The sequence below is a fragment of the Tympanuchus pallidicinctus genome, unplaced genomic scaffold (genome assembly GCF_026119805.1).
Source record: "Tympanuchus pallidicinctus isolate F22 unplaced genomic scaffold, pur_lepc_1.0 scaffold22, whole genome shotgun sequence".
NCBI classification, from domain to species: Eukaryota; Metazoa; Chordata; class Aves; order Galliformes; family Phasianidae; genus Tympanuchus; species Tympanuchus pallidicinctus.
In genome coordinates this window covers 14,276,041-14,297,311 of record NW_026294739.1, presented here as the reverse complement: position 1 = coordinate 14,297,311, position 21,271 = coordinate 14,276,041, and the positions used below count along the sequence as shown (strand labels likewise).

At 55.6% G+C, this 21,271-nt stretch overlaps 3 protein-coding genes and 1 long non-coding RNA gene across 13 annotated transcripts in view; 2 read left to right on the top strand and 2 right to left on the bottom strand.

Annotated features, from left to right (window-relative positions):
- The window catches only part of LOC128082635 (uncharacterized), a 13,532-nt gene extending 5,233 nt beyond the window's left edge, over nt 1-8,299 (bottom strand). Inside the window, exons 1-3 of one of the 2 annotated variants that reach the window (XR_008207754.1) lie at nt 8,015-8,299; nt 7,613-7,821; nt 5,739-6,915 (exon numbers count right to left, since the gene is read on the bottom strand). This is a non-coding gene — a long non-coding RNA (uncharacterized LOC128082635). Of the gene's footprint in view, nt 1-5,738; nt 6,916-7,612; nt 7,822-8,014 lie in introns of those variants that run through there. The other variant, XR_008207755.1, reaches the window with a different exon arrangement.
- The window catches only part of RUBCN (rubicon autophagy regulator), a 27,788-nt gene extending 15,271 nt beyond the window's left edge, over nt 1-12,517 (top strand). For 3 of the 5 annotated variants that reach the window (XM_052686867.1, XM_052686868.1, XM_052686871.1), the window contains 13 exons: nt 380-495; nt 956-1,157; nt 1,448-1,549; nt 2,351-2,425; nt 5,071-5,131; nt 5,613-5,745; nt 7,246-7,391; nt 7,739-7,803; nt 8,294-8,532; nt 8,919-8,980; nt 9,076-9,229; nt 9,573-9,666; nt 10,110-12,517. In XM_052686867.1, coding sequence (XP_052542827.1) covers nt 380-495; nt 956-1,157; nt 1,448-1,549; nt 2,351-2,425; nt 5,071-5,131; nt 5,613-5,745; nt 7,246-7,391; nt 7,739-7,803; nt 8,294-8,532; nt 8,919-8,980; nt 9,076-9,229; nt 9,573-9,666; nt 10,110-10,276 — 1,616 coding nt within the window. In that variant the 3' untranslated portion in view covers nt 10,277-12,517. The remainder of the gene's footprint in view (nt 1-379; nt 496-955; nt 1,158-1,447; nt 1,550-2,350; nt 2,426-5,070; nt 5,132-5,612; nt 5,746-7,245; nt 7,392-7,738; nt 7,804-8,293; nt 8,533-8,918; nt 8,981-9,075; nt 9,230-9,572; nt 9,667-10,109) is intronic. The other 2 variants (XM_052686870.1, XM_052686869.1) reach the window with 1 other exon arrangement.
- Nucleotides 11,271-16,328, bottom strand: LOC128082608 (deoxyribodipyrimidine photo-lyase-like). The gene is made up of 9 exons (XM_052686916.1): nt 15,455-16,328; nt 15,228-15,373; nt 14,971-15,153; nt 14,699-14,857; nt 14,212-14,410; nt 13,964-14,116; nt 13,579-13,700; nt 13,311-13,470; nt 11,271-12,952 (listed from the first exon to the last, which is right to left on the bottom strand). Exons 1-9 carry the CDS (start codon nt 16,326-16,328, stop codon nt 12,807-12,809), a joined length of 2,142 nt encoding a protein of 713 aa, XP_052542876.1. The 3' UTR covers nt 11,271-12,806.
- LOC128082610 (threonine-rich protein-like) lies at nt 16,244-21,271 on the top strand. Of its 5 annotated transcripts, XM_052686922.1 has the most exons (7): nt 16,244-16,351; nt 16,939-17,376; nt 17,710-18,030; nt 19,711-20,079; nt 20,148-20,255; nt 20,478-20,563; nt 20,701-21,271. In XM_052686922.1, exons 1-7 carry the CDS (start codon nt 16,282-16,284, stop codon nt 20,773-20,775), a joined length of 1,467 nt encoding a protein of 488 aa, XP_052542882.1. In that variant the 5' UTR covers nt 16,244-16,281; the 3' UTR covers nt 20,776-21,271. The 5 variants fall into 5 exon arrangements, with proteins under 5 accessions (XP_052542882.1, XP_052542884.1, XP_052542880.1 ...); XM_052686924.1 differs by lacking the exon at nt 17,710-18,030 and having other exon boundaries at nt 16,939-17,047; nt 19,820-20,079; XM_052686920.1 differs by having other exon boundaries at nt 16,939-18,030.

Below are 21,271 nucleotides of genomic sequence, written 5' to 3'. Positions count from 1 at the left end.
GGTCTCCTTGTGCTCCAGGGCAGAGTTGGCCCTAATCATTGTTCCAAAATTACTGCTGCCTCCTGTCCAAGAGCCACAGAGAAGCAGGAGAACATCTGATAGCAGCCAGAACAGTCAAGTGATCTCCTGCTCCTTCCTGCTTAGGGTGGGATGTTCTGGAGGGCTGGATGGTTTCAGGATGCCTGCTGTCATTGTAATGGCCCTGTGTTGGTTGCTGTTCTCCATTACAGTGGATGAAGCTGGATCTAGTTCTGTCTGTAGAGTGGGATAAACAGCTGTTGGCTGTGTGAACTAACACAGAGCATGGGCTGTTACCCAGTGCTTGGAGGAGTGGATTTCCTGGTCCTTCCTTCATAATGTTGCTGTCTTGTTTTTCCAGACTCTGGCCAATACCTGAGCTCGGGGGAAGGAATGTTCAGAAGACCCTCAGAAGGGCAGTCCCTCATCAGTTACCTCTCTGAGCAGGACTTTGGCAGCTGTGCAGATCTGGAAAAGGTGAGGGAGGCAGATTTCTCTCTGGAGAAATTTTACTGCAGATTCAGTGCTACCTTCCTCTGTGGGGGAGATAATCACATGCTATTTCCTGCTATAGAGCTGGGCATAGAACTTTCAAGTTGAGTTGCTCATTTATGGCTGGCTTCAAAGATTTGCCCATCTAGTGTTACATGCAGCAGCTTGGCTGCCTGTTGTGGCTCCTTACGGGCATGTGTTGACTCCCCAGCATGGAGATGTTGCACATCCACTTTGTAAGACTTGCCCTATGTTTTGCAACAATTCTGTTGCCTCAGAAGGCTTTGATTTCTAGGTTCTCATAGAAGAGTGAGATTTCATAGAGCCAGAAAGGTATAAGGTCTTTCTGCCACCTTTCTGGATGAAAATATTAAACCATATTTTACCAAGGCTTCCCAATTTTCCCTGTGCTACAGCCTCAAATACTTTTGCTTTTGCCTTGCAGGAGAATGCTCACTTTAGCATCTCAGAGTCACTGATTGCTGCTATCGAGCTGATGAAATGCAACATGATGAGCCGGCAGCTGGAGGAGGAAGAGGAAGACAGCGACAAGGAGATCCAGGAGCTCAAACAAAAGATTCGCATTAGGCGCCAGCAGATCCGCACCAAGCACATGTTCTCTAACTGCCAGGAGATGGGCTCAGACAGTGGGTGATGTTTTTTGGGCTCATTTCTAACAGGGTGGTGCAGACATCTGTGAAACCCTGCCATATTACAGTGTAGCGGGGCCGATACCATATATGCGTAACACTCGTGCCCTGGTGACACTGAGTTAAGGAATGTGGTTTCATTTTGAAGCCACAGAACCTGTTTTCCATCCTTGCCATCCACCCTTCCCTGGTCACAGCTGGCTATCACTTTACCCCTTTGCTGTCCGTGCCCAGTTCAGCTGCTTGCACTGATGGCCTGGCTGTGTTGCCTTCCCTTTATCTCCCAGGCCTTGTGGCGACAGACAGTGAGTCCCAGTTCAGCTCCCATGGCTCCACGCGCCTGTCTGATTCGGGCTCTGCGGAGGATGTGGAGGAGTACGAGATCCGAGGTAAGAGGCAATGGCTGCATTAGCTTCTTGCACAGAGAGAGACTTCTCCTGGGCCTGGTTGCATTGAGCTCAGTCACACTAAATGGGAGCATGTCCCTTCAGCCTTCAGGATGGCTTTTCCCAAACAAATGGCTGAATGCTGAGCATGAACAGATCAACCAGTTTCTCTCATGTGGTGGCATGACTTTCCTTCAAAATCCTCTATAATTCTTTAGCATTCAGAACTGGCACATGGTTTCCATTTCACTTGCCAGGTCACAGAGCAGCTGTCACAGCCAGGGAGAGATGGGAGGGCTGCCACCCTGCTTTCTTCCTCCCCAAGCAGTAGGAGCAGACTTGTGTGTTGGGTTGGAGCAGCGGGTGCTGGTCACCCCCTGACCTGTACTGCTCCTGGTCTCTGCTCCTGGCTGCTAGTGCGGCCAAGCCTGTTGCATGCAGGAGACCTGCCTTAGGTCCCTGGTCATCCCCTTCCTTCGAAGCCTCGTTTGTCCTCCGGGATGGATGGCTCATATCTCAGCAGTACCTCGGTCATGCTTTAGACTTTAGAGGTGAGATGAGAGAAGATGGAGCAATCTGGTCTCAGTTTATAAATTCTCAGTCTTCTTGTCTGTGACTTGACAGCAAAGCCCCCATTTCAGTTCCTGAGAGCTAGATTTTGGACTTGGTTTTGAAGTCCCTTTAGGGGTGTGTGAATTTAGTTCTGGCTTCTCCCATGCGAGTGTTGCTTTTGTGTTATGCCCTTTCCCTTTGGTCTGGCCAAAGCACTGAAGTGAACTGTTTTGTCATCACCGTGTTATACAGATGGTAACGATGGATCTAACCTGATTCAAATGTCCAAGGACGGCCTCTCAGTGTCAATGGCTTCCTTGTTCTCAGGTAGTACCTGCAGTGCTCCCTTGGCACGCGTGCGTGTGTGTGCAAGGTGTGTGCGTGTGTCTGCCTCGCACGTGCACAGTTCTCAGCGTGCCCCCTCAGGGTGTTGCATGGAGTGCAGAGGCCTCAATCTGTACAGGCTCATCTGGTATTGAGTTCATCAGTAGATCAGCTTCAGATCAGGCAACAAATCACTGAAATTTACTGTCAGGCCCTGGCCTAAGTCACTGGTGTGGGTATTTCAACTGTCCTTCCTCACAGCTCAGTGCACGTAAACCAGCTCCTCATGCTTTGTGATTTGGGAACAGTGACACAGTGTCATCCAAGTGTCAGCAAGAAGAGCTATGGAAGGACGGTGCTTTGTTGGGAGCAAAGAGGAAGCAGAGGAGCTCTGCCTGGTCACCATCCCCCAGGGGATTTTTCTATGCAGCATTTTGAATACACAAAACATGCCTGCTGCTTGGAAAACCTGTCTAGCCTGGGGTGGGACTCAGGAAGGCAAAAGCATAGCGCTGTAATTCTGTAGCTGCTGGGCTCTGTGACAGCAGTCCTCTGCTGCAGCACCAGAGGTCCATCTCAGAGGTGCTGCCCTCTAACACGATGACTCTGAATGGAGCTGCCCTGCTGAAAACAATTGCCTCTCTGATCACACACAAGACAAGGAGGGAACCACAAAGAAAGGAATCTTGCTCTTTGAATGACTCTACTGCCAGCTTTTGGCCACAAGGCAGAGCGAGCACAGGCCCGAAGCACTCTGAAGCTGTTGGTGCCTTGGGGAAGAGTCATCCTGCTTGATTCCACAGAGCTGGCATGCAATGACTCTGATTCAAACTGTGGCCAGCCCTTCCCTTCCTGACCAGACCTGACTTGGGGAGGAATCCTTCTAGAAAGAGGTCTTTGAGGGAAAAGTAGTGAGAACAGTTGGAAAGAGGTGTTTCTTACCCACTGGAGGCCCTGGATGCTGTGATCATGTGCAGCCTGGTATTGCTTAGCTGCTGATCTCTTCTGTCAGCATTTGACATCAGTGTGCTGCTCCTGCTGGAGATGCTAGTGCTCAGAGCTTCCCGTCAATCCTGCTCTATCCTATGAATTCAATGCAGAGTTGGCTCATCCTGGCCTGAAGCTGGCAGCTCAGGGCTAGGTGAGTTCCCTGACTTTGTGTGCTGTTCACCAACCCCCTGGGGACTGTCCCACATGGTGAAAGCATTAGCAGCGGAGACATTTGGGGCAGCTAAGTGGAGACTTTTGAGGAGTGTCTGCAATTAAGAGTGGGGAGGGAGTGATGACAGGATCCCAGCACACAGGGGAGCCTAGGGCCAAGTCTGGATCCCTCTGCCCTCCCTGAGATGATAGCAGTGCTCTGCCCAAGATCTCCTCATAGTGCTTGGCCTGTCCTATACTGTGTGTGCTCCACTGTTTGCTTGAGTTTGTCGTACTCTAGGGTCATGCAAAGTCTTCTTGCACAGAACCGAAGGCCTCAGAGCATGGTAGATACATCTGCAGTGTATCTATGTGGTTAGGAGGCTCATTTTGGCTGAGTTCCCTCTTTTCTGCAACAAGAAGTCTGTTTGCATGATGTAGATGGGTGGATTCCTTAGCATCAGGATGCTTTCGTGTGTCAGTTACTAGCAATGGATGTCAAACACAGTGTTACGTGTCCATGTTGACCTCTGCTAGCATGAGTTTGTAAACTTAGCGAAGATCTATTGAGGCTCAACCTGTGCTCTTTGCATACCCTTCCCTTTTTGAAGCCAGGAGCAGCTGAAGAGTCATTTGCTCCAGGAGAGCACTTCTTCAGAACTTCTTGCTCCCGGTTCTGCTGGAGCAACCCTGTTCTTCCTAGCAAAGCTGATGGCTCGGGGCGTTAGCTTTCTGCTGCAGAGCAAGCATGAGCTGGTGCCTGGACAGAATCTGAGTGGTCTGTGTCACTGACCTGCATGGGTAGCAGAGCAGAGTGACTCCAGAGCCACACATGGGGGGGAGGTACCTCTGGGATACTGCTGTGGTGCCCACATCCTGGCCCTGAGGAGGGATGTGGTAAAGCCCAGGTCTATTCCAGAGATCTTGGATCTCTGCTTCCCAGAGAGAGCCTCATGGCTCTGTGCCTCTGCATAGGACTGACCCCTGCAGCTACATGGATGCTGACTCGTCTCTCGAGTGCAGGACTCAGGCTGCCAGTGCTGTGGTGCAACAGCTGACAAGCTGTGGCACAGCCACTTATCTTGAGTTGTATGATTCAATAGGGAGGAGGGTTTTGCGTCCCATTGCTAATGCCCTGCAGCACCTGTACTGTATAAAGAGCTACTAAACTTTCCAGCTAACCTTGCTGTTGTGCCCTCCTAGCTGCAGCTGTGTGCACTGTTACAGGCTGTGTAAACACTAGGACTTGGTGTGTGACCTGCACCACCTTCCACACCAAATCCTGGCTGTGTTTTTGCAGCATCCCACTGTGCCTTACCTTGTAACTCCCAATAGGTGATTAATTTGACTGCACCTCTCCTTGCTGCTCTGTATCACTGGTAGAAGCTGATGTTGTAGTTTCTGTGCTTTTAAACAGCTAGACGAGTTTTAAAATGAAGCTTCCGTTTGGAGTGAATGTATTCTTCAGCCCTGCCCAGTTTGCTCCATCATGTTTGTTTCTGATTCAGATGCAGACATCAAGAGGAACCCTGACTCCAGCAGGAAGCCCTTTCTCTCCTCAGACTCCATGTACGTATTCAACTTGCACTGAGACATCTTGTTACCCAGTTCCCTTTCCTGCCCAGCTCTACTTCCAGGTGCTTCAGTTGCTGATTTGCACTGGATTGCACATCCCTCCCTCCATCCCTACATTTTCTTACCAGTGAGGCACAGCTGGGTCCTATTTTTGAATTTGGAAAGCAGCACCTGGGATGATAAAGGTCATTCACATGCTATGTGGACATGAGATATGATTTTGCTGTGTCTGGGAAGATCCCCACAATTTCTAGTGGTAGGAGGCTGGGAAGAAGAGCTGGCATGACTTGGAGTATATGGCCTGCCTGGCTTCTGGTTTCTGCTGGCTCTGAGCTTCCCTTGCCTTTCTCTCTCATCTGGGACGGGTGTAAAGCTGTTTCCCTGCTTGAGCTGAGAATTAGCATCAGAGAATGGGGGAATGTGAAGCAGCACAGCTTTGAGACCCCTAGTACTAACTGCTTCCTTTGTTGGCTAGATCCCATTCATTCGGCAATTCAAACTCTGCAGAAGCTGTGGCCATGGGTTTGCTGAAGCAGTTTGAGGGCATGCAGCTGCCAGCTGCCTCCGAATTGGAATGGCTGGTCCCTGAACATGACGCCCCGCAGAAGGTAGGGGTGTGAGTATGTCTGTGTACAGGAGGGTGACAGTGACTGGGGTGGCACCACCAAGGTACATGGGCACTGCCTGGAGGTGCCAGCACAGGAGCAGGGCAGTACTGAGGCACGGTGATTGGAAAAGCATACAGTGCAGAGCTCTCCCTGCTCTTTGGAAATCCCAGCTCACCGATTATTTGATCCTTTTCACACATTCCCTGGCTCCATGCCCACTGCCCAGGGCCTTTGCTAGTTCTGCTGAAAGTGGAGGAGAGAAGGATGGGTTTTGTCCAGGCCCTGCCGCTTGCTGTGCAGTGCCTTGGCTAACAGCTGAGAGGGCTGAGAGGACAGAGGCAGCAGTTTGGGAACAGCAGTGGCTCCCAAGCAAAAGTTGTGCTTGGGCACAACTGGGGCAAAATGCCCTAGAGCTGGGGCATAAGCAAGGCCTGCATGGCTGCTCACCCACTGCTCTTGCTAGGCACCTTGATTGCTTGTTTGTTGTTGGTTTTCAGGGCCTGAGATGGTCTCTAAAAAAGCTGTTTAGGCATCCTGGCTGGTATAAGAAAAGGCAGCTTTCCAAAAAACTCTTGCTGGTACGCTGGGAGTGGATGATGCTGGGAGTGTGCCTGGAGGGAACATGCATGGGCCACAGTGTGCACTAACTGCTCGACTGTCAACATGCCAAATGGTTCCTTTGTTGAGGCACCAGTGTTGGAAATGAGCTGCCGTGGGGCTGTGGGGTCTGGGTCTTGTGGAGGAACCAGAAAGGAATGAAAAACCTCACAAAGAACAGAAGGTATCCCTAGTGGTGCTGACAGCTCCCTGGAAGGCACTCAGCCCAGCTGTGTGGCTTCTTCCTTGCCCCCTGCAGCAAGTTCTCATAGGGTGTTGCTACCACATCTTCCTGGGCAGCAGTGCCTTGGCCTTTTCCTACTAATGTCTGCAGAGAACAAACTTGGCATTGGGTTTACCTGTCTTGTGCTCAGCCATCCCCCACGGGGTTCTTCACAGAGGCTGCTGTTTGGTCTCCTTGAAGTGCAGGTTGCTCTTTGATATGCAGTTGTTCTGGGGATCTGGGTGACATACGATCAGACTCCTTGAAGGCATCACATTCAATACCAGGATCTTCATCTTGCACGGTGCCCAACTCTGCCAGGCTCTTCAGCTTGCCCATGCCCTGAAGGGCTGAAGCATCACACGCCCCAGTGAGCTCGGAGTTAGGCTGTGCTTGGGAAGCATGAGGAGACCTGCCCAGGAAACTGGGCTGCTTGGAAATAGTGAAAGTTCCTGAAGAGCCCATGTGTAAATAGGGTGCAGCAGTGCTGGGCTCTGCTCCTGCAGCCTCATACAGCAGAGTGCTCAAACCCCTGGGGAAATCCCTTCTTCCAGCCCCTCTATTCAGCCACAACAGCCTGTTGTTGGGACAGGGCTAGGCAGTAGGTGCCAGGCACCAGCCAGGTGCATTGCCTGTGTAGTTCTAGGCAGGGGTCTGACCCTTTTACTTGCCTCTCCCAGCTCCTGCCCATCCCCGACTCTCTGCCTGTCTCTCCTGATGACGGAGAACACGCTGACATCTACAAGCTGAGGATTCGGGTGCGTGGAAACCTGGAGTGGGCCCCCCCACGACCACAGATCATCTTCAACGTTCACCCAGCCCCAACGTAAGAATTCATACAGTAGAGGGCTCTCTGGGTACCTGCCCTTTCCCCCCATTTTTCCCCATTGTTTGTTTTAGGTTTTTCCATGGTTGATTGTCTTTCCTTTCCTACTTGGCTAGCAGGGCTTCTCTGCTCTCAGCCTGCTAAATCCACATTGGCCATCTCCACCTGGTGCCTGTGCTTCCTATCTTTGGTGTGCAACAAGGCTTTCTTCCTCCACTTACCTGTCATCCACGCTTTCATCGCAAGGAATGTGGATGTGCATGTCCAGAGTTGTGTCAGTGCCTGTTGTCAGGTGCTGGGTGCCATCAGGCCTGGATTCACTTATGTCATCTTTTGTCTCTGGACAGGAGGAAGGTAGCTGTGGCCAAGCAGAATTACCGGTGTGCAGGCTGTGGCATCCGGACCGATCCTGGTGAGTGCTGAGCAGTAGCTGGAAAGCAGGGAATAACCTGTGAGAGTGGGAAGATGCAGAGGGGGTGGATTGCAGCAGAGCTCAGCATGAGGTCATTGGGAAGATGGTATGCTCTTTCATGGTGTCATTTCTAAGGCCTTTGCCAGCTCTGCTCACATGTCAGCATACACGTGTTGAGGACCTGTAAATGGACAGTCTTTGCAACACTGACCTTCCTATCCTTTGGTAGCCTGGTGGGTCTGCAATGTCTGTATCCACAAATTTGGGTCACAGCTTTTGTGCACTCCTCTAACAGCATGGATTGATGGGCGGGTTGTGGTCCTCAAAGAATTTTGCAGCCTGCAGCGTGCTTTCAGGCTCCAGTGTTGAGCAGTCTGTTGCTGGAGGAGGAGCTGGCAAGGCAGAACGCCTTCCTCGCTGGAAATGTTGATACACGGATGGGCAGAGCCTGCACCTCACCTGACTTCCCCCTTCCCCTGGGCTTGGCTAGATTACATCAAGCGACTGCGGTACTGTGAGTACCTGGGGAAGTATTTCTGCCAGTGCTGCCACGAGAACGCCCAGACAGTCATCCCCAGCCGCATCCTGCGCAAGTGGGACTTCAGCAAGTACTACGTGAGCAACTTCTCCAAAGACCTGCTGAGCAAGATCTGGAGCGACCCGCTCTTCAACGTGCAAGACATCAATCCTGCCCTGTACCGGAAGGTGAAGCCTCTCAACCAAGTGTGGGTAAGCCCCTTCCCTCACCTTCCTGGGTGGGGCTTGCAGGGGGAGGGTGGCTGCCAGTTGTAAATCGTGCGCTGGAGAAGCTGAGGAGAAGCGGATATTTCAGTTTCTGAAACTTAAAACCTCAGCGCTGTGGGTTTCCGTTCATATCTTGTTTCCTGTGCAGTAGCACAGAATGGGAAGGTATTTCTGCTTGGTGTCCAGCTGGGCCTTGGTTTATTTCCTGGAGCGTGTGGTGACTGGTTGTGCTCGCTGTATCCAGCGTGGTGTAAACACTCCTGTACCAGGGGAACAGCAGCCGTTTCACCAATGCAGGAAACGGGGCAGACGTGTTTGGTTAAGGTCTGTGATCTGTTTACTGATCCCTTGTGTCCCTCCTTCCTCTCCAGCTGCTGCGAATCCAGCTCTTCCACATGAAGAACATGTTTAAGACCTGCCGGCTAGCTAAAGAGTGAGTCCTGGAGTGCGATGTTAAGCTGTTTGCTGTCCTGTATCTGACTCAGTAGAGTTCCTCTGCTCTGAGCTCCAGTTTTGCTGTCCTTGCAGTCTCCTGGACTCCTTCGATGCGGTGCCTGGCCACTTGACAGAGGATTTGCATCTCTACTCTCTAAGTGACCTCAGTGCCACCAAGAGGGGGGACCTGGTGCCTCGCCTGACAGAGCTCCTGAAGGCAGGCAGCCTGCACGTTGAGAAATGCATGGTAAGGCCTCTATAGCCACCTACTGCACAGCTCTGAAACATCCTTTGGGTAGGCTTTCTGTGTAAATAGCCAGTGGGAAGGCCTTTGACATGCAGAGCAATCACAGAATTAACTGATTACAAGCTTGCTGCTCTCACCTGTTCCACAGAACTGCTACCCAGCACATGCGGGATATTTCTTACCCTATTTTGACTTTATCCTTAACACATTGATTCTGCCTTGCTATGCTTCATGCTGGGAATGGACTGTCCCACATAGGTAGAGCAAGACACCATGTCCTACTATCCAGCTCCAGGGAGATGAGGAGCGTCGAGCTTACTTTTTTCCTGGCCTTTTCTCCTAGCTATGCCAAGCCAAAGGCTTCATCTGCGAGTTCTGCCAGAATGAAGGGGACATCATCTTCCCCTTTGAGCTCAACAAGTGCAAGACATGTGAAGGTGAGGTATGGGGAGAAACAGGAAGGGGGTCAGCAATGTCTGCTTCTTCATTTTTGAGTGGCTTTGTGCCAGTAAGAAGCGTGGAGCCAAACACAGGCAGCCAGATCACGGTGCTTCTATGAACAGCCTATGTCTGCACCACATGATAACAGCAGCAGATCAGTTGTTGTTTACAACAGTGTTTAAAATAATATTACAATGGTATTTGCTCATCCAGGGCAGCAGCCCTGCCCTGTAGTGAAGCGTGTGCTGCAGGGTCAAAGTTAAGACTGCAGCAGTTTCAAGTTAGGTACTTTACAGCATGAGTTCTTGCTGCTTTCAGCAGTGCCAAACGCCTGCTTCTGGTGTTTGTCCTCCTAGACAAACCTGGAGCATTTCTCTGCAGGTGTGGAGAGCCAGGCAGCCTGTGCCAGCCTTCAGCTGCTCTCCTTTTCTTCCCCCAGAATGCAAAGCCTGCTACCACAAGTCCTGCTTCAAGTCCACACGCTGCCCTCGCTGCGAGCGACTCCAAGCCCGAAGAGAGCTGCTGGCCAAGCAGAGCATGGAATCCTACATCTCAGACTATGAAGATGATGAGCTAGAGCAGCAGGAGGCAGCAACAGCCACCTAAGCACGGTGCGGCAGAGGAGCAGGCACCGGGTTTATTTACACCTTCATCACCAGAGACTGAACCAAGCATACTTACGGTGAGGAGGACTGGCAGGATACTCATCATACCTGGAGTAGTGTCAAAGGGATCTGCTTTCCCCTGTACAGCAGTGTTAGGGAAGGATTACCTTCTGTCATCCAGTCTGTTCCAGGTAATGGACACCCTGGGATGCCTTGATGAGGGGACAGGTGGTGGCTAGTCCTGTCTGCCCCGTAGGCAGAAAGTGAGTCTTTACCAGGCAATCACTTGTGAGCCTGTCTGCAGCCTTCTCCTTGTCCATCTCCATCCCCTTCTTCCTGGAGGAGTCCTCGGTGGGGTCAGCACTTTCTGCTCGTCAGCTGGACACTGGAAGCTCTGGCCATCTGCTCCTGGGAGAGGGAAGTCAGCTCTCCAAGTCCTCCCATTCTGCTTCTTGCTGCTAGTTTGTGTGTACATGGAAATATGGGAGGGCTTGAGGGGGGAGGGGGGGATTGATGGAACATTTAGCAATTCCCTTTTTTAACATCTGAGTTGGAACCATTGCCAGTAAACCATTGCTCTCCCTCCAGAATCGGTACAGAGGAAGTAGCAATGATGTAAACACTGTATGTCAACCTTCCCTCCCCCCACACCATCCATGCTGAGCTGCTCCACCTCCCTCCACCCTAAAGGCATTGCAACAGGGGCAGCTGGGATGCGCGGCTGTGTGAGGGGCCTGCTACTGCTGGGCATGAAGCTGGAGGCAGCTCTGCGTGGCAGGACACACAGTTAACAAGGCTTCAAACTTCATAACCCCTTCATGCTGCTGCTCTGTCCTCCCTGAGGGCTGCCTCTTCCTGTAAAAGGGATATGGGACCTCCCCATGGCAGCAGCACCGGGGCCTGCCTTGCATGCAGCTGTCTTCTGCCTGTACCAGTCGGGATGTGTAAAGCCTCTTGGCTCAGTCCTCTGATCACCTCCCCCTAACCTCTATGGCTTTTTTTTTTTTTTTTTTTTTTTTAATTGGCTGGATTTGGTTTTATTTTTGTTTTTTAGATGTGGTTGTATGTATTTTTAACTCTTTGCTCCCCAGCCCGAGGAGATGCTCATTTTAGGGAGCATACAATTTGTTTGGGACTTACCAGTTTAAAAACTCCAGAGCTTTCCTGCTCCTGGTTCCATCACCCCCTGACAGGGGCTGGGGAGTGCCAGGGGTTCCCTTTCCCATCAGCTCTGCTGCCCTTGGGAGAGGGGTCACCCAGTCCCTCTAGGGAACAGAGCAGGCTGCTCTCAGAAAGAGTGCACCTGAGAGAGGCCTGGCCCTGGAAATGCTGTAGCCAGGGATGCTTTATCCCGTGGCATCAAGTCATCACAGGAGGGACGCACACACCCAGCATTAGGGTGGATATTAGGAAAGATGGGGGGACCTGTGTATGTGCAAGGGTGGTGAAGGGCAGGGGGCAATATGCTGTGAGAAGGCTTTCAAGATGTGTCAAAGTATGGGGTAATGGAAGAGTTGGAAGGGCAAGGATGGGACTGGGAGAGGTGGCCGCAGGGTGACTCCAAGCCTTGCTGATAGGACAGCATCTCCTCCCTGTGCTGCAGCATCCTGCTACAACCAGCTCTAGGGGTCCCAGCCTGCAGCAGTTCCATTCCCCATCTGTTCCTGAGTTCTTGCCTCCTCCCATCTATCCTCATTTTCCCCAGGAGAGCAGCTGCTCTCCTACCTGCCCTGCAGCTGGAAGCTCTGGAGCTACCACAACTTGGTCTACCTTGCCAGCAGAAAGCATTGCCACTGTTCTTGCCTCTGGTCCGCACGCTGCCATCCAGCTCAGCAGGACGAGCTGGCCTCCCTCCTCCTGAGATCTGGCTCCGAGCAGCACAACTTCATCCACACCATTTTGTTTGAAGCACTTTAATGTCGTGGGGCACTGGCTGCGAGGTTGCCCACATCCCGTTCTAGAAGCACTGAGTGTATTTAGAGAAAAGCAAATGGATTTTGGTTTATTTGTGTTTTCTTCCCTCCATCTGAAAACAATGGGGACTTGAAACCTGGCTGAGGGCTCTGGAGCAAGGTGATGTCCAACACTAACATCCTGACGTGATGCTGGAGCTTGCCAAGGCCCCAAATGTTTCTAAGGGAGAACCACAAGCTGCCCCAGCATTTCACTGGAGCCCTCCCAATGGGACTGCTGCACAGTGTAGCAATGAAAATGCCGTCCCTAATAAACTAAGTTAATATGAGGTGGGGTTGTGTCCTGAACTTTTCTTTTTTTCCTTCTGGCAGGGAGCTCAGCTTCAGTGTGAGCAGGGACAAGGCAGCTGCATCCCTCACCGTGCAGCTGCCAACATAGAAGCTACAAACCATAAGCTTTACAACAAAGCCCTGAGGATTGCTGCTGTTGCAGCCAGCCCTCCACCACCACCCATAGCAAATCTGTGTCAGAGCAAGCCAGCACCACGAAAAAAGCACATCTACCCATGCAGGGAGCAGTGCTAACCAGTCAGGGTCCCTCACCCCTCCGCATCACAGTCACTTGCAGCGGGGGTAGCGGCTCTCAAACTGATCCACGTCAAACTTGCGCTTGCAGCCAGCATAGTTCATGTAGCGGATCTTCCCGAAGACATCCCGCTCCTTCCAGCCCTGGTCGTGGATGCCACAGATGGACCAAAGGCAGCCTGCCAAACATGGGGATGGAGCATCAGCTCTGCCCTGCACCCATGGGCATCTGAGGGCCAGAGAGCAGGCCAGAGAGGGATTCTTTGCAGACCCCTCTCCATCATAGTATCATTTGAGTCGGAAGGGACCTTTAAAGGCCATCTTGTCCAACTCCCTGCACTGAATGGGGACACCTACAGCTCCATCGGCTGCTCAGAGCCCCATCCAACCTGACCTTGGGTGTCTCCAGGAAGGGGCACCCACCACCTCTCTGGGCAACCTGTCAGTTCTTCACTATCCTTATCATAAAAAGGTTTTTCCTTACATGCAATCTCTCATCCCCACGCTGTACCTGCCCATGCCCCCTCCCCAGCTTACCTACATAGCCATTGGGGTCCATCCCATCCAGCTCATAGCGGTCGTTGAGGTAGATGGCAAACTGTAGGGCTTCCTCAGGGCTGCGGGTCCATTCCAGGATCTTCTTGGCCCAGTACATGCGCAGGAAGCCGTGCATCTTGCCCTCCTGCACCATTTGTAGCTGCAGGGCAGGACACAACCACAGCAGTCAGCCCATGCCGGCTTGGCTCCAGCACAGACGCAGGTCTCAGAGGAGAGACCTCAAAACAAGGAGATGGGGGTCACCAACCTGAGCAGCGTTCCAGAGCGGGTCATGCGTGGCAGCCTGCTCCAGTTGGGGCAATTCGTAGAGAAAAGGCCGCTTGTCTTTGGCGTGGAGCTTCAGTGTGGTTTGTGCCCAGTCATAGGCGCCTGTGAGAGAGGTGAGGAGCAATGCTGAGCAAACTGCTCCCCTCCAGGTCCTGGGGGGGCTCAAGAAACAGAGATGGGTCACAGAAGGACGTGGGTTAGTGGGCATGGTGGTGATGGGCTGATGGTTGATAAAATGATCTTAGAGGTCTTTTCCAACCTGAAGGGTTCTATGGCCCATCCTCTAGCAGGAACAGGGCATTGGGGTGACCACAATAGAGTATTAGCCCAACCTCAGCCTTGTCCATCAGCCCCACGGATGCTACCTTGCACGCTGTCGTAGTTCTCGTTGTAGTAGCAAAAGTTCTCTGCCAGCTCCCGCCGTACCACGGCCTCCTCCACAAAAGCATCCACCGACTCCTTGTAGGCACGTCGGTGCTTCTGCACCTCCAGGATGGCTCGCTGGGTGGACACCTGGCCTGGGGGCATGGGTATGACATGAGTTGGGCCTCCAGCCTGAGCCACCAGCACTTAGCCCTTAACTAATGGGATGGGGACGGCCCGGGACACTCACCAAAGTGGAACCATGGAGAAAGGTTGCTGAGAGCTGCTTTGTTTGGGTCATTCCGCTGTGAGCCAAAGGACTTGAGCCGCTTGGTGATGAAGGACTGCAGCATGGCCAGCCCAGCAGCAGTGCCAGGGGTCGCCCATGCCACCTCTGGCACCGTGCGGTCCACCTGCAGGCTGGAGTAGCAGGCATCCCACGCAATGGGCTGCGAGCAAACCAGCAGCATGAGAGCTGAGCCGCAGCAGCAGATGCTGCCCAGCCTTAACACACGTCCCCCACGTGCCAGCTAAGGGCTGTCCCCAGCCTGCAAGCCCCCAGCTCTCACCAGCTGTCTATTAAGCAGCCCAGCACAGTAAAGATCCACTGTGAAAATGGAGATGGAACCTCACATCCCCAGGGTCTCTCCATCTCCGCACCACTTGTGGGTGGTGTCCCCCTTCTAGGGCCACAAAGCCATGAGGCTACCCAGGATCAAGTGCATCTCTGCAGGTACCTCTGGGGGGTTGGGCGGTGGATGTGGGTGCCGAATAACAGGAGGGAACTCTGTGAGGAACTCTGGAAGCTGGCTGTGGATCTTGGCCCGGATGGTCCTGGCACTGTACTCCTGCTTGGGGGATGCGACCCAGCAGGGCACGATGTTGTGGCCATCCACCTGGGAAAGGAAGCTGGATGTGGTGATGTGAGCAGAAGCCAACGTTCCTAATGGCACAGTGCACACTGTGTTCTCCAACAGACCCAGGATGTGCATCCTCCAGAGGCACCCACCTGTGCAAAGGGCACATCTTCAGGCAATCGCTCCTTGACCTCCTGCACCCACTGCCGGGGGACACGGAGGGGACAGAAGTCTGTCACCAGCCCTCCCACGCCGTGCTCCACCACGAAGCTGGGCAGCACATCCTTGGGGCAGCCCAGCAGCAGGTGGAAGGGGATGTCCAGCTCTGCACACTCCTGCAATGAGAGGACAGGGCTTAAGGGCTGCTCCCAGCCGGCTCCATCCCACCTGCCCACTGCAGCGGCTGTACCTCGGCCACCTCCCGCAGCCCCCTCAGCATGAAGCCGTAGTGGCGGATGGTGGCATCCAGGAACTTGGGCACTAGGCAGAAACAGACGCGCAGAGGCAGCTCTTGCTTGAGGGCCAGGCGCTGGGCGTAGAGGAAAGCCCAGTTATCTGCAGGGTGAGAAAACGGGGAACACTTAATAGAAGCCCCCCAGAGCACCCAGCACTGCGGGGCACGGGGCCGGCTCCTACCTTGCACCCGCTGGTCCCGGCACATCCAATAGAGGATGCACTCGGCACCTTCCTTCAGCTCGGAGCCCCGGGACACGAGCCGGGCCCGCTGCTTGTTGTAGCGGAAATCCCGCACCGACGGGGCTGCCCTGCGCCTGGCTTCCCGCACCGCGGCCTCCAGCGAGCCCACGGCCCCTGCATCCTCCTCCTCCCTCCCCACATCCCGCTCCTTTCTCCCCTTCCCACCGCTCCGCGGCATCCTCGACCCCAAACAGAGCCCCCGAACCCCGGCCCGAACCCACGTGGCGGCGGCGGAGCGGGCGTTACACAACGCGGGGCGGGACCAGGGCAGAGAAATGGGCGTGATCTCTCCGCCCGGCCCCCCACTCCTTCCCCGCCCCGCAGGCCCGGGGAAGCGGTTCCGCTCCTCGGCTCGGCCCGGGTGGAGCTGTGCTCTCAGCATCGCGCTACCCCCTCCGGCACCAACCCCGCGCACGACACAACCGCCCAGCGCAGGCTTTGCCCCCAGCCTAGGGAATGAGGAAACCACGCTCCGCTCCATCCCGCGGCCGCCGGCTGCGCGCACACCCAACGTTCCCCTCCGCTCGCGGCCCGGCCGCGGGGCAGGTGGCTGCCGGGCGTCGTGCCCATCGCTGGGAGTGCCGCGTTGGGTGGAAACCCCCTTCGGTGCCAACACCTGGGGAAACAAAAGGACCCACCTGGGTGCTGCTGGGCAAAGGCAACACGGAAACCGCGCAGCGCTGGGGTTGTGGGGAGCGCTTGGAGCGGTGCTGGCTGGAGGGTACTGAATCACTGAATCCTGCCCGGGTATTGGGTCCTGTCGGGACATGGCCGCACACAGAGCAGGGCTGTTCCTGTCCCTGCTGCTGAGCATCGCCGCGTTCGAGCTGGCGCTGGGTAAGGGATGTGGGAAACGCGGGGGGGCATCGCAGCGCAGGGCTGGGGGGCACTGAGCCACCTATAGGGTGGGAACCTCGGGGTCGTCGCCATCCATGCTGTCTCCCGCGAGCCTGAGGCAGCTTCTGTGACTTGCAGGTGCATCCTGCTGCTCACCCCTGACACACAAGCTGAGATTCGTTCCTCACTCCCCCCCCTTCCCCTGGGCCCCGCTCCCATTCTTTGTGCCCCGCGTTATCGGTTCCTGAACATCTGCACGCAGCTTTGTGTACGCTGCAGAGGAGCTCCCAAGCCGACTCAGGGTAACCGGTTCCTGCGGCTCTTCCCGTCCGACGGGCGGCTCTGAGTGCCGCAGGGCTGGATGGAGGCGGTGGGACGGGGCCATCGCTGGCGCCAGGAGGGGGTCCTGCCCGGAGCTGTGCCCGCTTGTCGGCCTGGGGATGTGCTGTCCTCCCACACCGCTGATCCCCACGGATCTGGATCTGCTCAGGACGGGGATCCCCGCTGTTGGCTGCCCACGGCCGATGCACAGCGTGGGGTGCCTCGGTGCCAGCACACTGGCTGATGCCTCTGCCACCTCTCTGCAGGAACCACAGCAGTGGGTGTGACAGTGCCAAAATCCACAGAGCCCCCCGTGTCGCTGCTCAGCGCCGCAGCCACCACTCCTCCCTCCAGCCCGGACACAGAAGCCCCCACCTCAGTGATGCCCAGCACACAGACAGATGCCTCCATGTTCAGCACTGTGAGAACCCAGGCGACCACCACCCCAAGCTCAACCTCCACAGCCATGACACGGACCTGGGCTGACACCACCACTGGTGCATCAGTAGAGACCAGCACAGAAACAGCTCCCACCATACCAGAACAGCCAGATTCTTCAGCTGAGTCCTCCACAGCCCTAGTGGGCATCACAACCACCTCCACCAGCAGCACAGTGCCTCCCAGGGGCACTCTCACTCCCAGCCAGACACTGGGGAGCACAGCTAGGACCAGCTCTGATATCTCCACCATAACTCTACAGACAGGTGCCTTCACACACAGCACTACAACAACTCAGATGACCACCACCACTCCAAGCCCAGAACTCGTCTCCACCACCCCAAGCTCAACCTCCACAGCCATGACACGGACCTGGGCTGACATCACCACTGGCACATCAGTAGAGACCAGCACAGCAACAGCTCCCACCATACCAGAACAGCCAGATTCTTCAGCTGAGTCCTCCACAGCCCTGGTGGGCATCACAACCACCTCCATCAGCAGCACGGTGCCTCCCAGGAGCACTCTCACTCCCAGCCAGACACTGGGGAGCACAGCTAGGACCAGCTCTGATATCTCCACCATAGCTCTACAGACAGGTGCCTTCACACACAGCACTGCAACAACTCCAATGACCACCACCACCACCACCACCCCAAGCCCCCTCTCTACAATCACAGCATCCACCTGGGCTGAGATCACATCAGCAGGGACCAGCACAGCCCCAGCTCCCACCACACCAGCACACACAGCTGAGCCCTCCACAGCCCTGGTGAGCACCACCACCACCACCAGCACTACAGTGGTCCCCAGGAGCACCTTCACTCCCAGCCCACCATTGGAGAACACAACTGAGAGCAGCCCTGCTTTGTCCACCCTGATTGCAGAGACATCTCCAACAAGCCCCAGTGCCACCCCAGGTGAGTGCAGCTGTAGGACAGGGACACAAGGTTACAACACCCTACCCCTAAAGGACACCCACCTCCTACCCCATGTGCCCTATATAAGGTGCAGCTGAGAGGTGTGGCCGCAGTGGGAGTGGTCTGGGGGCATGGTTTCAGGTGGGCATGGTTTCAGGTGGGCATGTCAGCAGCACCCCAAGGACAACCCATCCACATGCCTGTGCCCCATCCAAGCAGCCGTCCCACCTGTCCTACCACCTACAGCCTGGTGACAGCCCGACGGTGAGAGCTCAGCACCCCTGGGTGCCTGCATCCTGCCCACGCCACTGGTGGTGCCTTCGTTATGTTGGCAGCCAGCCGTGTGCCTGCAGTGTGACAGCCCCAGCAGAGCGCCGTGCTCTGGCCGTGTCCCAGCACACCCGCAGGACGTTGTGTCCTGGCCCAGCGCCTTTGAGGGGCCTCATCCCTGACCCCAGCAACAAGGAAGCAGCTCTGATTGCAGGCAGCGCTGGGCTGTGACACGTGCTGTGGAAGTGATGCTGCACGGACAGCCCAGGAGATGAGTCCTCAGCCCAGAGCACGCCCTTCCTGGCTCTGCCTCTTTGCACATACGGTGGACTGCTGTCTCTGAGGGCCTCAGGGTCGGCAGCCACCACGTATCACCCTTTTCTCGGAGTATTAGGGGGTCCCAGGCTCTTCCAGGGCTTTTCCCATTGGAACTGCCCTTGCTCAGCACAAGTCTCTGGCTTCAGGGACTTTGCTTGTGGCCATTCTGGGGCCACCGTGCAGCTGATGGCTGCCAGGCGTTGTGCCCATCTCTGGGAGCACCCGTGCTGGGTGAGAGCCCTTCTGGCAGTGCCAGCACCTGGGCAATAAAGGGACGCCTCTGGATGCTCATCCTCTGCCGGGAGAAGGCAAAGCGGAAACCACAGTGCCGGGGCCGCGGGGAGCGCTCAGAGCGGTGCCCACCAGGAGGCATCGGCTCCTGCCTCCCTGGACATGGCTGCACGTAGGGGAGGGCTGCCCCTGTTCCTGCTGCTGAGCCTCGCTGGGTCAAAGCTGGCACTGGGTAAGGGCTGAGCGGGATGCATGGGGAGGAAGCGTCGCGGCCCAGGGATGTAGAACACTGTGGCTGCTGTGCCATGCACCGCAGGAGCAATGAGCTTGGCTTTATTTCTGCTGCTGCTTGCATGCGGACCTTCTCCTCCGCTCCTCTTTGGGGCTGCCCGGAGCAGCAGCCCCCTGCTGTCATCTCTGCTAAACCTAATCCTGACGCACGAGCCAGGATTCACTTCTCTCTCCCTCTCCTTCCCCTGGGCCCCGCTCCCATTCTTTGTGCCCCGCGTTATCGGTTCCTGAACATCTGCACGCAGCTTTGTGTACGCTGCAGAGGAGCTCCCAAGCCGACCCCGGGTAACCGGTTCCTGCGGCTCTTCCCGTCCGACGGGCGGCTCTGAGTGCCGCAGGGCTGGATGGAGGCGGTGGGACGGGGCCATCGCTGGCGCCAGGAGGGGGTCCTGCCCGGAGCTGTGCCCGCTTGTCGGCCTGGGGATGTGCTGTCCTCCCACACCGCTGATCCCCACGGATCTGGATCTGCTCAGGACGGGGATCCCCGCTGTTGGCTGCCCACGGCCGATGCACAGCGTGGGGTGCCTCGGTGCCAGCACACTGGCTGATGCCTCTGCCACCTCTCTGCAGGAACCACAGCAGTGGGTGTGACAGTGCCAAAATCCACAGAGCCCCCCGTGTCGCTGCTCAGCACCGCAGCCACCACTCCTCCCTCCAGCTCGGACACAGAAGCCCCCACCTCAGCGATGCCCAGCACCACCCATGTGACCAGCAGTGCTGCCCCCACTTCAGCACACACAGCTGCACCACCTGAGCCCTCTACAACTGTGGTAGACACCACCACCATCTCCATCATCAGCACAGTGGTCCCCAGGAGCACCCTCAGTCCCAGCCCACCCTTGGGGAGCAGCACTAGAACCAGCCCTGATGTCTCCACACTGACCACAGGAACACCTCCAGACACCTCGACGGCACCACAGAACCCCAGTGCCACCCCAGGTGAGTGCCACCCCCACCTGTAGCAGCACTCCGTGACAGCAGCACTAACAAAGCATTGCTGTGCCCAGGCACGGAGTTCTCCCCCCCTGCCACCACCTCAGCACAGAGCCTGAATGGCACCACCAGTCCCTCTGCAGAGCTGTCACCAGCCTGCCCCAATGCCCCGAGCAATGCCAGTAAGTGTTATCTCCTGGGGACAGGTGGCAGGGCCACATGTGCCCGATGGGCATCATCATCTCCTCGTTATTGTGGTGGCCACTGGGCTTCCTGATGGCCAGTGCAGGGGGGCCTGCATCCCCACTGCTTTCTCTGTGGAGGCATGGGGGGTTTGTGGGGTGTGATCCTGCTGCAGTGCAGGATGGATGGGGCACAACTAGAGCTGTGTCCCTTGCTCCCAGGTGCATCTCAGCTCTTCCTCTCCATGCATCTCATCACTCCTCTGGACATGGGGAACACCACGGTGCAGGAGCAGCTCCTGGCCAAGGTGAGCTGTGCCTTCAGCCCCTTCAAATGAATGGAGGATCCTCCTGGGGTCCTTTCCTCGGTGGGAGGGGGGGTACAGGAGCCCCCTGTCCCATGATGTCTGTGCTTGCTGTGTGCTGATGCTGTGCTCTGCCCCAGATCCACAAGGACCTGCAGACCGCCTTCCCACATGCCAGGGTCCTGCTGCAGTGGAGAGGGGAGAAGCTGATCTGAGCCCATCACCGGGGGATGCTGGGCAGGACTGAGCCATCCTGCACCTCCTGTCCTTGTCCCTCTGGGTAACCCACACAGTCCCATCTGCTTCCCTGCACCCCAGTACCCCTCTGTGCCCCGTTTTCTATTCCTTCCCACAGCCACTCTACAGCCCCATAACACTGATGATAAAGAAGTAGATCTACAGCCCCCCACCCTGCCCCATTATCACCATGCAGCAGTGGCCCTGCTGGAATTCAGGGTAAAGCAGGAGGCTCCATCAGCCCCCGACCCCCAACAAGTTGTGCATGCCATGGGGCCATGAAAATCCTGTGGGCTGAGCTCCTTCCCTGTTTTTTTCCAGTCCCTGGTTGAGGAGACGGCCGCACCGTCTGCCTCCCCTGCAGCAAAGTCATTTATTAACTGATTAATTAGCCAGATAAAATGAGAGCGAAGCAATTATTACTCTAAGCAAGTCACCTCGCAGGGAGATTAAAAGTGGAATAATGAGCAAAAA